General features: G+C 40.5%; 1 protein-coding gene across 1 annotated transcript in view; it reads right to left on the reverse strand.

Annotated features, from left to right (window-relative positions):
* LOC145412431 (uncharacterized) overlaps positions 1-15,746 on the reverse strand; it is a 258,467-nt gene that overhangs the window by 46,781 nt on the left and 195,940 nt on the right. Inside the window, exon 25 of the mRNA XM_080282316.1 lies at positions 15,373-15,548. Within this exon, the coding sequence (XP_080138442.1) occupies positions 15,373-15,548 (176 nt within the window). The remainder of the gene's footprint in view (positions 1-15,372; positions 15,549-15,746) is intronic.

Here is a 15,746-nt window from a genome sequence, read left to right on the forward strand (position 1 = left end):
AACACACAGTTCTCCCATTTAACCCGCGCTGTCCCGGCGACGTGAATTAACGCGGCAACATTGCAAGTTGAATAATTTGCACAATTTTCAATTTTCGCGAGTGATTTCACGAGTGATTTTTGGCACGTATACACGGGACACCTTCCTCTATTCCTCTACAAGATGCCAAGCAGGAACAATGCCTTACACTGCATAACCTCTCCCCCCCCCCTGCATGCCATTGTCTCGGCAATTCACCTGTTACCAGTGACCTGGCCAATAAAGACATTCAGGGCCAGAGTGATTCCCCAATCGATGACAATGTGGAGGACAAAGTTTACATAGCATTAGAGGAAGAAACAGTCAGAAATGATGATCAGGTAATGTGGGAAAAAAAAGGTCATGAATGGTGATGAGTTAGTGAGTGAAACAATGCTTATAATGCCTATATTACTGTTTGAAAACCAATATACAGTACTCTAGTACTACATATAAATTCGTACCAAGTAAATAAATAAATATTGTTTATGAGTGGATAAAATAGTTACCCTCCCACAGAACTCGTTTGGTGCCAGCCTGTTAGAAAACCCAGTCAGGTAAGGAAGTACTTGCACCTAAATCCAGTATTTTAAACCTCAGGTGAGCGATTTCTTTATGAATTTTCGATGTTTCTCACCAAAAGCGGATGTTTGAGCCCCCCCCCAAAAAAGGTCCAAAAACGTCGGGATGGGGCGGGTTAAGAAACTTGGTTTTCATTCATTCATTCATTGCCAGACACCATGTATCCCAAACGGGGTGGCCAAGGGCTTAGAGTTAATTGTTTTACAGGGAGGGGCACTAATCCTCCACCAACCCCACTTGACGTAGGGATGCCAACAGCATCTGAAGCAAAAAAAAATTGTAGGGAACTCTGGCCATGTTTGACCTATTGATTAACATTGGCCTCTTTTGTCAATATTGTGCAGAAAAAACTGCTATAATAAAAAAATGTGGGGGGAGAGGAGTAATATTAGCGACTTTTGATAGAATGGTTAGCAACATTTTAGCGACTTTTGGGCATGAGCATAGCAACATTTGAAAATGTGAGTTTGAAACCATGATTCCTGTGCCACTCTGGCCATGTTTGAAGTATTGATTAACATTGGCCTATTTTGTCAATAATGTGTACAAAAAACTGCTATAACTTGATTACAAAAATGTTGGGGGGGGGGGGAGGAATATTAGTGACTTGATAGAATGGTTAGCAATATTTTAGCAACTTTTAGGCATGAGCATAGCACCATTTGAAAATGTGAGCTGACAACCCTGATTCCTGTGCCACTCGAGTCAAGCAGATGCTTGACGTGATCAAGTGGAAGGAGAGAGGAGAACTTAATTGTGCCATCGACAAAAAGTGCCAAGTCAATGAGTCAACTATTCATCTGACTCAGAGCTTGTTATGATGAAAAGGTACCTGGTCATGTACTGCAACCAACAGGAGAGGGAAGAAGTTCCAATCGACTCTATAAACACACACACACTCTTCAATTCAAGTTGAGGAATTTGTTTGAGGGTACTGAAGTCATTTTTAGGTAGGAAAATGCCCTAGGAAAAATCTCAGAAAAAAGCCCCAGAGGTGAAGTTGGGGCTGGCTTGGGTATCATGAAACCCTTTAACATGTAAACATATGGCTGTATAACGTGGAATTTTCATAAAGCGGGACCTGCCAGGAACAATATTCGCACATTAAGCGAGAGGTGAGTATATATATATATATACTGTATATATATATATATACACACACACACACACACACAATATATAATGTGTGCGTGTGTGTGTGTGTGTGTGTGTGTGTGTGTGTGTAATTCATCAGGTCGGTCAGGATCACTTGATGGTCGTGATCGTCAGCTTTTACCCTCCCGGAAGGGAGCTGAGAGCTCATATAGTCCGATCTAAGGGCAAGGCTGTGACCTTCACACATGCACACACCCGTCCCCTTGCTCAAGGGGGGAAGGAACCACCCACTTTGTCAGTGAAACTTTGCGCAACCTAACCGAGGCACGAACTCCCGTACACCAGTTGGCAAGTGAGAGTGTTACCATTGCACCAGCGAGCGGTGTGTGTGTGTGTTTGTGTGTGTGTGTGTGTGTGTGTGTGTGTGTGTGTGTGTGTGTGTGTGTGTGTGTGTGTGTGTGTATGTGTGTGTGTGTGTGTGAGCAATGATTGACTTAATATCCACGAACATACTGTACAGTATTTCAATGTACAGTAGAGCTGGATACAACAAAATTTATTACATAAACCACATTATATTAACAGCCCCTCAAAATATTCAAGGCAACTGAAAGTATCACTCAACAGTGAACATGTTAACAAAATGTATGAGTATGACTGACAACATGAACTTGAGACAAATTTTAGCAATCCACATTAAAAGTGACTGGGATTAGAAACAATTAACTTGATCTCTGCAGAAAAAAAAAAAAAGAAGAAATGGGATAAAAAAAAGAATAGCAGCAAGAAATATACTGCTGTACATTCATGCTTCACTGTTAACTCAACAGAGAAGTGAAACTGAAAACAGAGGTACTGTATACATAATAAGTGGGTGTGTCAGACAAACGTGGGTGACACTCATGGTAACACCAGAAAGGACATCCACCAATATTAATATGGGACAGTCCCAGCCAACACCTCCAGCTTCACGCTACTCCAGCTCTCTCAGCATATGTTGAAACTGGTACAGGAACCTCATCATATGTGTGTCAAGATTATTCACGCCCATAACAAAAAATCAATGTCAATTAGTGTAGACGTAACACAACCTCAATTACTATACTTAGCTTATTCCAATGCATAAATTAAACATTTACAAGTACCAAACTCTTATGCAGTGCAAGATAAGCATATGGATATTGCTTCACTTTTATTACTTTCTTCATGAGAGTATGTTTAACAAGTTGAAACGGACAGACTAACTATTTATACCATTTAGCATATTCTGAGTAAATAATTAATGTAAATAAACACAGTGAAGAGCATCAAGTTAATTCTGGATAAAACAAACTAAAATGCAAGACTGGAATGCTCAATATGGTACTGCCTAATGCTGCACTTTTAATGTAAATGTAATGATGACTAACTTGTTTCCTTGTAATTATATAATGAAGTCCTAGTTTTCCTAGTTGTCATCAAGATCCAATTCCAATTTCAAATAAGTATACAGGCTGAGAAAATCTATAGCTCTTTCATATCACTGAGGACTTAAGTTAAAAGAAAAAGGAATCCCTGGGTACAATTTCTGCCACTCCTATGCAACAGCAGGTATGAGATTGCTTGCAATATGAGAGCTAAGTGGTGGTGTTGCCACATCCTTATACAGTAGTGTGAAACAACACTCCAGGCTCTATTAAGAAAATTTTGGTAATACAGTACTCAGACATGAGTCAATAAGGGCTTTCAGGTTCACTCACTTGCACTGTGTTTATTTAGAGATTTATTTAAATACTGTAATTATCACTGTATTTACCATACCTTTTGTTTTTTCCGTTTCTGACAAGCAATGAGAAGAAAATGGACTGGATTAAATACTGTAAATTGTAGCAATCAGAAAAAATAAGTATAAACTCTCCTAGTTAATACCAAGCTAAATGACTCAATAAAATTAGCAAATGTCTAATAAAAATAGTGAAAAGGCAAAACCAAGGCTTCTGATATACTGCATTATTTTTTCTTATTAGCATTAATATAAATTCAATGCCACTGTGGCAACAACACATTTTGCAAAGAAAAAACATAATGCACTGGACACATAAATTTACTTACAGTAATAATAAAAGAAAATATTCTAATAAGGAAACAAAAATAATCATAAACTGCAAAGTAATTGAGGCAAGAGTTACAGGAACACTGGCATGCACACTCAAATTCTTACCAGAGTCCTGTTCAATGAACATGAAACAAATACTGTATTTGCTACCAAGTGTTAAACAGCAGTATACTGTAATGAGCATTTAGACTGCATGTACCACACCTACCCCTCTCAGCAACACCTACCAGCTGTAAAAGTGACAAAAAATGTTACAATATTTTACAGTGATCAACCTATATAATGAAAAAATACAGAACAAACACTTATTAACAGTTTGCTTAACCCATTAAGGAAAGATGACACACTGTTATTTTGTTCTAGCTGAGTCAGACAGACAAATCTCTCCTCCTCAAAGGATTAACATGGATCTGATTCAATTTGTAATAACAGGAAAATAGGACTGATGCCTGTAATGCTTTCTACAACATTTGGATGACCATGATTATGCTAATGAAATTCAATACTCAAAAGTCTGAGCTCACTGTTAAATAGGCTTAAATCATCTGACTCTATACCTGAACCCGACAGTAGCTACAAACGACAAAAGACCTCAGTAGAATAGAATTGATCCAAGACTGTACACGAAGGTAACATTACACTACATCACAAAGGTAACATTACACTACATTTAATTTATATTTAAAAAAAAAAAAAAAGTTTATCAAAGAGCTGATGAATATTGCTACCATGGGTCAACAGAGAGTTGCAATCACCAGTACATTTGATATTTCCATACCTAAAAATTTTACACAGAAACCACTACAAAAATTATATCTATATCTATCTACCTATAATATTATATCTACCTATCTATCTATATATTGGTGATTTTATGCAATCAGTCATTTCATGAAATCCCTAGTCAGTTTATGAAATGAGTGTGAATTGGGATGGATTAATTATAACTTGGTTAATTTAGGCTGGGATAATCTAGGTTAAGCTAAGGTTAGGTTAAGCTAGGTTAGTTAGGTCAGGTTAGGTTTGGTTAATTTACATGAACGCTAAGTAATGTTAAGCTTTTATCTAAATTAACATACCCTTATCTCACTTATCTATACTAACTTAACTTAACCTATGCTTTACCTTGATTATCCCAGCCTAACCTAACTGCAACCTAAATTAAACTAACCTAAATTAATCCATCCCAGTTCACACTCATTTCACTAGATGACTAGGGATTTCATTAAATCACTGGTTACACAAATTCACTAACATATATACATATCTATCTATCTTATCTATATTCACAAATAGATAGATAGATAGATAGACAGATTATATATACAGTGGGCTCGCACAGTCCACATGATCACAGTACGCGAATCGCATAATACACAAGTGACCAAAAATCATAACCATAAAACTCTGAATGGACGAGTTTAGCCCACAATACACGGAGCGGAGGCAAGGAGTGGCCCAAAACTATTTTCCCAGGCTACGCAACCTCCCTCACCTCCCAGCATGCAACATCCATCGTGATGTTAGAGGCTTCTGGGGAAGGTGCTTAAGAGGGGTCTACAGTAAGATCTCGCCAATAACAACTTCGACAATAACATTTTCATCAATAACGGTAAGTTAGAATAGATACCCAGTTTCTATAATGACGTTGGGATTCACCTGAATAATGGTTATTTTGTGAATGCCAAGTTGTTATACTGCAAATGTGTCCATAACAAGATGAGGAATGAAAAAGACAAACAAGAAGAGATGAAGGAAATTGACGAAAATATGAGCAGTGGCGAGGAGGAGGACCCTCCCCTCACCACCTCCCTTGACTCCTGACTTGCCCACTGCATCCCCTCCACCTCCACTACCCCACCTTAGTGACCTTACTCACCAGCCACCTCTCCCTCCACCTCCACAGCCCCGCCTGACTCACCTGCTCCATCTGGCATACCTGCATCCCCTATCAGAATGACTCTTCTGCATTCTGGAAGAAATATAACATTCGACAGACCGTAAATTTCTTCGTCAAAGCCAGGAATAATACAACACTGGCAGCTGTTAAACACGCGCGGTGTGGCTGGGGTACTCTAAATGTGTTGCCGCGCCTCAGAACCCTAGCTATTAGTCCATCGGGCCTGTCATCAACTGTTTTTAAGGTGACTGACCATGTTTTTGTTATTTTAGTGGGGGGTGGGGGCGCTCACCATCCACTCACTCGATGTAGTGCTGCTGTCGGGTGTCTGCCCTTTCCTCTCCTCCATCCTTCTTTCCTTTCATCCTCTTCTGTCTTTCTTTCCTTCATTCTTTCATTGTCCTTCTGCCTACGGGTGACTTTACACTCCCTCTTCTCTCTTTCTTTCCTTCATTCTTTCCTCTTCCTTCTGCCTGTGGGTGACTCTACACTGAGTGACAAGCCAAATGGTTTCCTGAACACCAGGAAACCATTTACTACACTGGGTGGTAACCATATAACCAAATTTTGGCACCTGGTGGTTCAGTGGGTAATTATTGCACTCCAATCGGATTGAGCCGGTGAAGGTTTATATCCAAGGGATGGTTGGGGTTGATTCCTCATGTAATGCCACTCAGGGATGAGTGAGGCTGGTCACTCTCATCTTAAATGTCAGGACCAACTGCCTAGCCCCGGGCTCCTACGCTCCTCATGGGACAATGTAGGATTGGATGATGGATGGATGGAAGCTATATCTGTAGTATATGTCTAAAAAGTTTTCATTTTATTGTATCTCTAAGGTCAAAAACCAAGGTTTGTGGGGTCCCGCCCAGATGTTATTTTCCCATACGATTATGTATTCACAGTACACGAAATAACCCGGCAGCATATGACCCTGGCAGTTGCGCCGCCAAATTTTAATTATATTCAGTCAATAAGTGAAATCACAGTGCGCGAGGTCATGGACCGCCAATCCACTCGTGTACTGTGTGAGTGAGTCCATTGTATATATATATACAGTATATATATATATATATATATATATATATATATATACAGTATACATATATATATATATATATATATATATATATATATATATATATATATAGTGAAATATCTAATTTCGATGGACATGCGTACCGAAAAATCACATCGAAATTTAAACTGAACTTCTTATGGGAAAAATTAGTTTGGGTCCGCGGCCTCTGAACTTCACTATGTAAAGTCATGATTTTTTGCCCATGCCCCTTGTAAACTTTATGACCTATACTTGTGGTTAAGTAACTGTAGTTCTACATTGTACTGACATACTGTAGTGTAGAATACATATTTTCACCTTGTCAGCAAGGGTATACTTGGTGTACTTCAGCCGCTTCCTGTACTCCTTTTTCTCCTTTGGCTGCAAAGATTTAGAGGTGCCAGGCTGCTCTTGTCCATTACCACTGCTACCCGAAGAACAATTCTTGCTTGGGATCTTGAAACGGGTAAGTTGCAACGAAAATACAACGAAAATTCATACAACGAAACCGCAGCGAAATGCACGTCAACACATGGAAGGTACAGGCTGAAACTGCAGCACTTGGTTCTAGAGGGCAGGGCAGTTGCAAGATGGCCACTGACAACAGAACATCATTTATTCATATGTGAAGCATATGAAGATATAACAAGAGAAATTAAAGGAAAAGAATCAATAATAGAAAAACTAAAACAAAATGAATTACACATGGTAGCAAATACAGTGGGCAGAATATTGAAATGAAGAGAAGTAATTATGAATATAAGGAGCAACACTGAAATGAACGAGACAAAAAAAAAAAAAAGCCATCTTGTTTAAAGACAATTATTCCCAGATGGGTGTTGGCATCAACAACAACAACATCGCCTTGCGTATGGCTTGTTTTGGTTGGAAGCGGGCCATGAGAGCATCGAAAAATGCGATTTTGGCATTGAAAAGTGAGATAGGCGGACCACTCGAAAATTTATCGAAATTTGAACTGTCAAATTCTAAACCATCAAAACCCAAGATTTCACTGTATGTACTGTATGTATATATATTGTAGCAGCTGTGGCTCAATGGGTTAGAGCGTTACACTCTGGCCGAAGGGTTGCAGGTTTGAGTTCACCCTGGGGTCATTGGTAGAAAGGAGGATGGGTATCCGTTCATAAAGTACTACAGGCTCCAAACCTAAGTCCTCTACCCAGGAGGAATGCCTTAGCCCTTATCGAAAAAAGGGAACATGGAGTAAAACTCAAAAATATTTACTGTACAGTAAAGCCTCAATATAACGGACTTCAATAGACCGGAATTCGCTTTTATCAGAATCGAGGAGCTACCGGACTAAATTCTTACATAGTATATCAGAAAAAGTCCGTTAAAGCCAGAAGAAGTCCAGACTGCCTGACCATTCCAGCTATGTTCACTAGAATAAGGTAAATAAAAGATATGTTCACCAGTGTACAGTACAGTATTATTACATGTACCATTTGATAATTGTAGTGAATGTATAATACAGCACAGTACTAAAAATGGTAGCGGAAACAGTTAAAATCCTTTGGTACAATCTGGATTAATGTCTCATATATCAGAAAAAGTCTGAGTTAGCAGGGGGAGTCTGGATGTTGCTTTTATTGGAATTTTACTTTTTTGGAATGGCTTGGACCCCACTTAGTCTGTTATAGTGAGGCTTTACTGTAAGTATATATGTACCGGTATGTAAGCATGTGTGTGTATATATATATATATATATATATATATATATATATATATATATGGTGGTAGGTGGGGCGCTCACCATCCACTCATCGATGTAGTGCTGCTCTTGGGTGTCTGCCCTTTCCTCTCCTTCCTCTTTTCCTTCCTTCCTCTTCTGTCTTTCTTTACTTCATTTGTTCCTTGTCCTTCTGCCTGTGGGTGACTTTACACTCCCTCTTTTGTCTTTTTTTCCTTCGTTCTTTCTTCTCCTTCTGCCTATGGGTGACTCTACACTGAGTGACAAGCCAAATGGTTTCCTGTTCACCAGGAAACCATTTACTATGCTGGGTGATAACCACATAACCAAATTTTGGCGCCTGGTGGTTTAGTGGATAATTGCAGCACTCCAATCGGATTGTTCCGGTAAAGGTTTATAACCTATCCAAGGGGTGGTTGGGGTTTATGGTCACATAATGCCACTCAGGGATGAGTGAGGCTGGTCACCCTCATCTTAACCCGCGCCGTCCCGGCGACGTGAATTAACGTCTGCACATGATGTGCACTAATGTCCCGGAGACGTGAATTAACGCGGCAACATTGCAAGTTGCATAATTTGCACAATTTTCAATTTTCGCGAGTGATTTTGCGAGTGATTTTTGGCACGTATACACGGGACACCTTCCTCTATTCCTCTACAAGATGCCAAGCAGGGACAATGCCTTACACCGCATAACCTCTCCCCCCCCCTGCACGCCATTGTCCCGGCAATTCACCTGTTACCAGTGACCTGGCCAATAAAGACATTCAGGCCCAGAGTGATTCCCCAATCGATGACAATGTGGAGGACAAAGTTTACATAGCATTAGAGGAAGAAACAGTCAGAAATGATGATCAGGTAATGTGGGAAAAAAAGGTCATGAATGGTGATGAGTTAGTGAGTGAAACAATGCTTATAATGCCTATATTACTGTTTGAAAACCAATATACTCTTGTACTACATATAAATTCATACCAAGTAAATAAATAAATACTGTTTATGAGTGGATAAAATAGTTACCCTCCCACAGAACTCGTTTTCTTTGGTGCCAGCCTGTTAGAAACCCAGTCAGGTAAGGAGGAACTCGTACCTGGATCGAGTATTTTAAACCTCAGGTGAGCGATTTCTCTATGAATTTTCGATGTTTCTCACCAAAAGCGGATGTTTGAGCCAAAAAAAAAAAAGGTCCAAAAATGTCGGGACTGGGGTGTACCACTGCCCAGAAAACGTTGGGATGGGGTGGGTTAAATGTCAGGACCAACTTGCCTAGCCCCGGGCTCCTATGCTCCTCATGGGGCAACGTATGATTGGATGATGAATGATGAATGAGTGAATATACATATACAGTGCCCTCACACAATGAATATATTCAGAATAAACGATTCACCTAGTGAATGAGCATGTCCACAAAACCATAATGAACAAGCTGAACCACGAGTGAACAAAACTGGGGGAAAGAGTAGGCCATAACTGCCATCTCCCATACTGAATGACCCCCCTCCCCCTCCAGTAGATGCTGTACAGGAGGCCAGATCTGAACAACTTGTTGAGCAGAATCCAATGAAGGACAAAGATTTGCCTCTCGAAGATTAGTAAAATTCTAACGGCAGTCTATGTTCTGAGAGAAGAGGTCGAGGCAAATGAAACCAGCTACCGTAGGACACGGGAAGCGCTCAGTGGAGTAGAGACCACTTTTCGTTATTACACTGAATGGCACAATACAGAAGTCAACAGAAGAAAACAAAGACTCATCATACGCTACTACTGAACTCGAGAACAACAGGAGCCAGTTGACTCTATATCGTCTGCTACCCTTCCTGGGGAAGACGATGATGATGTGATGTCAGTGGTTTCATCTTTGGACTCTGAAGGTTTTATGGGAGAGGTGTATGACGTAGAGGCAAGTGGAAAAATGGTTCAGTCAAGTGATGAGGGCGAGACTGGTCACAGGAATGAGGAAGTGGAAGGTGATGTGGCAGGGACACCCTAAGTGTATCTCCCTGCCTCCGAACCTTCTGTATTCAAGCCAGTCAGGACTGCCATCTGCTACATTTAAAAAGAAGTAGACTGTAGCACTAGTCGAGTAGGGCAGTACTCCAAACATGGATGGAAAGCTGATGACAAGGACAGCTGGAGCTCTTGTTTCACCAGTCCTCAGGACTAGCTCCTGACCATCCCCCTTTGCTGTACTTTTTTGTTGTTTCAGTAACACAAAGAGTAAGCCAGCATGCTCTGCAATACAAGTTTCTCTAACTGTCAACACCAAACTACATGCACATTACACACTATACTTCCTTTTCATTTTTTTTTTTTTTTAATAGCATCCAACAACCAAGCCTCAGAATCTGGGGGGGGGGGGATCATAAATGCCCTCACCATCCACCCCTTTTCCGGTGACAATTCAACGAGTTGCCTGGAACCACTATCTGACTCGCTTCTTCATTTCTGCAACATCTGCAGCCTTTCCTCTAACTTTCTCTTTGTTGAGCACCACCTTTCCTCCTCGAAACCTCACCTTCTCAACTTAACTGAGACTCAGCTGTCTGAGGCAACTGACAGCAAACCCTTTTCTGTATCCTCCTACTTCCTCCATACTCATTTCAAAGCCAAAGGTGGCTGTTGTGCATATGTACGCAACGACTTATCTTGCTCTCGTGTTGCTGTACTGGATTTTTCTGAATTCTCTACTCTTTGGCTTCGGCTTTCCTGTCATTCTTTGACTTAATATATCTATACTGTTTACTTATCCCCTAAATCTACTGACAATGAAAAATTCTTCAACTATCTTACTTCTACGATGGAACACACCCTATCTGTTTCTCCTTCTCTGAAGCTTCCATTCTAGGAGATTTCTATGTTTACCACCACTTTTGGCTCTCCTCTCCTTTCACTGATCCACCTGGTGAACAAGCCTACATCTTTTCTATCCTTAATGACCTAATGAAGCTTGTACAGCAACCTACCTGTATCCCTGACCGCATTGGAGAAAGCTCCAACATACCTGACCTCTTCCTTACAACTAATCCTTCTGCTTATGCTGTTAATCTTTCCTCTCCACTGGGCTCCTCCAATCACAATCTTATTACCTTAACCTGTCCTATCGTCCCAGTACGCCTGTGGACCCTCCAAAGAAACGTCAGTTGTGGCACTTTGGAACTGCTGATTGGGAGGACCTCAGGCAGTACTTCTTTGATTTTCCCTGGAATGATTATCACTTCCATGACCGGGAACCATCTGAGTGTGCCATGCGCATACAGAGGTTATTCACTTAGACATGGAAGAATACATTCCTTTCTCGTATCCTCGGACCAATGCAAAAAAGACTTGGTTTAATTGTTGGAGCTTCATAGCCAACATTTATATACTGTATATATATATATATATATATATATGACTCTTTAGTCTTGTAATATTTAAGTCTTGAGTTTTGGTTAAAGTTATTTTGGTAACTGAAGAGCAGGAGGAGTTACAGATGAATACAGGGAGTTGATCTTGATTTATTATCTTCAGAGGAAGTCTAAGTTGAACAGCGTATGTATTATACAGAGACTTAATATACTAACTAAGTCTAGTTGGACCCCTCTTCTTATTCGCTCTCTCCACTGCCTGCCGGTTCTATGGCCAGTCTCCTTCCAAGCTCAGATTCCTACATTCTCGTTTAGCAGGGGCCATGTCACGTGTGCTATACTTTTGTTGAAATGTTCTAGAAGCCTGTGTGTATGTATGGTCACGAGGCACTGTTCGTGGGGTATTTTGCTGGTGAGAAGCATTCTGGAGAGGTGCTAACGTCAATTCCTTTTGGCCCCTAGGTTTGACATTGACTTAACCTCTAGACTAAATATGTATGTTGCTAGCTATTATGTATTGAAACATTTTAGGGTCCTGACATAATCATGCATGTTCTAATGCTGTCCACAACAAGAAGGCCTATAAAAGGTATCAAAGCCAACCCACCCCTAAATCACATTATTTTTATGTTTCTGACCGAAATCGTGCTAAGTCTGTTCTTCGCTCTGCTAAAAATAATTTCATCCGTACTCGAATTCTTCTCACTCCTTCTGGGACCTTGCCAATAGCCTTTCTAACAACTTTACCTCATCATCCTTCCCTCCTCTTTTCTACTCTGGTGGCTCTGTAGGTATTTCTTCTACTGATAAAGCAGATCTCTTTCAGACTTTCTCCTCCAATTCCACCTTAGACAATGCTGGTGCTGTTCCTCCATCACTTCCCCCTTCTGACCTCCTCATGGCTGAAATTAAAATTTCTTTAACTGATGCATTTTCGGCCATTACTGGCCTCAATATTAACATGGCATATGGGCCTGATGGGGTCCCTCCTGTTGTCCTTGAGAATTGTGCTTCTGTGCTTACATCCTCCCTAGGTAAACTCTTTCACCTTTATCTATCAATTTGTACCTTTCCTTCTTGCTCTAAGTTTGCTCTCTTTCAGCCAGTCCCAAAGAAGGGTGACCATTCCCAACCCTCTACCTATTGCCCACTTGCTTCAACATCCTGTGTCTCAAAAGTTTTTGAGTCTGTTCTTAAAAAATAAAAATTTTAAAGCATCTTTTCTATCACAACCTTCTTTCTGATCGTCAGTATGGGTTCCGTCAGGGATGCTCCACTGGCGATCTTCTCACCTGCCTTTCAGACTCCTGGTCATCCTCCTTTCGGTACTTTGGCGAAAGCTTTGCCATTGCACTTGACACCTCAAAGGCTTTCGATCGAGTCTGGCATAAATCTTTCATTTCCAAACTGAACTGCCCTCTTACAGTTTCTATCCTTCTATCTGTGTCTTCATCTATAGCTTTCTTTCTAGTTGTTCTATAGCTGTTGTATTAGATGGCCAACATTCTTCTCCTAGATCTATCAACAGTAGTGTTCCTCAGGGCTCTGTCTTATCACCAACTCTCTACCTTTTATTCATCATTGACCTAAGCTGTGCATGTAACCCTATCCACTCATACATTGATGATTCCACCCTTCACCTTTCCATTCAGTTCCTGCAACATCCATCTCAGCAGTTACTTCAACAAACAAGGGATGAGGCTATGCCACATCTAATGTCTGACTTGGCTTGTATCTCTGACTGAGGTAAAAGTAATCTTATTGTTTTTAATGCATCAAAGACTCAGTCCTTACATTTATCAACCCAATAAAATCTTCCACAGGAGTACCCACTAATGTTTAATAATATCCAGCTCAATCCTGCATCATCCCTAAACATACTTGGAGTATGTAAAATCTGCTTCCAAGAGATTAGGTGTGCTAAGCCAACTCTGTACCTCCTTTACCCCTGCACAGTTGTTGACTTTATACACGGGTTTTATTCGCCCGTGTAAAGTACAACTCTCATGTGTGGGGAGGCTCCCCACATACAGATCTTTTCAATAGGGTGGAGTCAAAGGCTTTTCGTCTCATTAATTCTCCTCCTCTTACTGACTCCCTTCAACCCTTGCCTCTTTGCCGCACTGTTGCATCTTTATTTCTTTTCTGTTGCTACTTTAATGGTCACTGCTCCTCTGAACCGTCTACTTGCATCTCTCCACCTCTACAGTGGATGTGTAGCACCCGTCTAGCAACAAACTCTAATCCCTTCTCTGTCCAACTCTCTAACGTAAGAGTTAACTGTTACTCTCGGACCTTCATTTATGCAACAGGTCAACTCTGGAACTGTCTCCCTCTGTCTGTATTTTCTACTTCCTATAACCTCCAGTCTTTCAAATGCAGTGTGTCCAGGCATCTCGAAATGAACAGATCTTGAATTTAGCTCTCTGATGTATTGTTTTTGTTTTTTTCTTGGAGGGAACAGTTTGCAGGCTCCTGGCCTTTGGTTCCATCTTCCTTGCATTAAAAAAAATCATTAAAAAAAAAATAAACATGTGTTATACATTTTATATACAGTATCTGTACTGTCTGTGTTTTAAGTGTGCTTTTTAGTACATCTCTATGGCTCAAAAAGTGGACTTTGAAGGAGCGGTGCTGCCCATATGCTACTTTTCCCGTAAGATTTGTTGTCCACAGTGAACGAATTCACAGTGAACAAGCTCATCTGCTGCCCATAATTTTGTTCACTGTGCGAAGGCAAAATTATATATAAGTTCAAGCTGGGCCCCCATTTTAACACCGACAAACATGGAAAAGCTCTAAAAAATGCAACACAAAACAAGAACAATAGCAGGATGTACAAAGATCAATTGTATTATTAAACTACAATACACCCAGTCATGGGCCTCATAAACATGAGAGGTGCATGGTTCACTCATTCAGCACAGAATCCATCCCAACAATGTAAATTTATGCAGCAATAAAAACTTTCTAACACTACACAGAAAGTCTGAATAACATACAGTGTCTTCTGCTCCACCCAACACTATACTTCAGAAACATATACACAAACAAAGTCACTACAGCTATCCTCAATATCCAGCCAAACAATATCCTTCATGAATCCCTGCCAGACACAATCCATCCTTCCCAGAAAGACACCTAGCCAGCCTACAAAATGGCCACCACGCTTCCCTGCTTAAGTTCAAGCACAAAAGACAAGTCATCAACAATCCACTATGCCCTCCTGAAATGCAGTCACCTATATCACAACATACTTATTTCAGATCACGTACTTCACCTTCATAACATGGACAATACAGTACTTCAATATAACCTCAACAAAAGCTCTCTCAGATTGCCTGGCTGAAGTGGACAGTTTCCTGCAGTTCACTGGGTTCCTGTCCAGATAAGTCAACAACAACATCTATCTCACTGGTATCACTCCATGCTACCAATTAGTCCAGTACCTATAATGGAAAATCATTACTCACACAACAAAAAGTGTAACACTGTTCATAAACCAAATCAATTGGTTTGCTGAATATCAAAGTTTCAGACATACTGTATTGTGGTAAATCTTACCATCTCCAGAATTTCATCTTTGTATTTGGGCTTTCCTTCTTCCTCTTCATCTTCTCCATCCTCCTCTTCACTCTCTTCCTCCTCCTCTGAGTATTCATCATCAGAGTACTCTTCATCTGAGTCATATTCCTCTTCACCACCAGGGGGTGGAGTGAATCGCTTCAAGGGACGTGGGCCTGTTTGGGATTTGGAAAGAAAGTTAGATGACCAAGAAGTATTTGTGTGGTGTGTGCAGTTGGAAGAGTTTGTAGTAGAATGCTTACTGAGTGCGTAAAAAGAGGCAGAATTGGAAGAGTCAGCAAAGTCATACCTCATCTTTTGTGGCCAGATCTGTGTTTTTTACATGGGTGAATAAACCACTTCAAAATAAACTG

Source organism: Coenobita brevimanus, chromosome 93 (assembly GCF_032717465.1).
Source record: "Coenobita brevimanus isolate Jiangsu-jjx chromosome 93, ASM3271746v2, whole genome shotgun sequence".
NCBI lineage: Eukaryota > Metazoa > Arthropoda > Malacostraca > Decapoda > Coenobitidae > Coenobita > Coenobita brevimanus.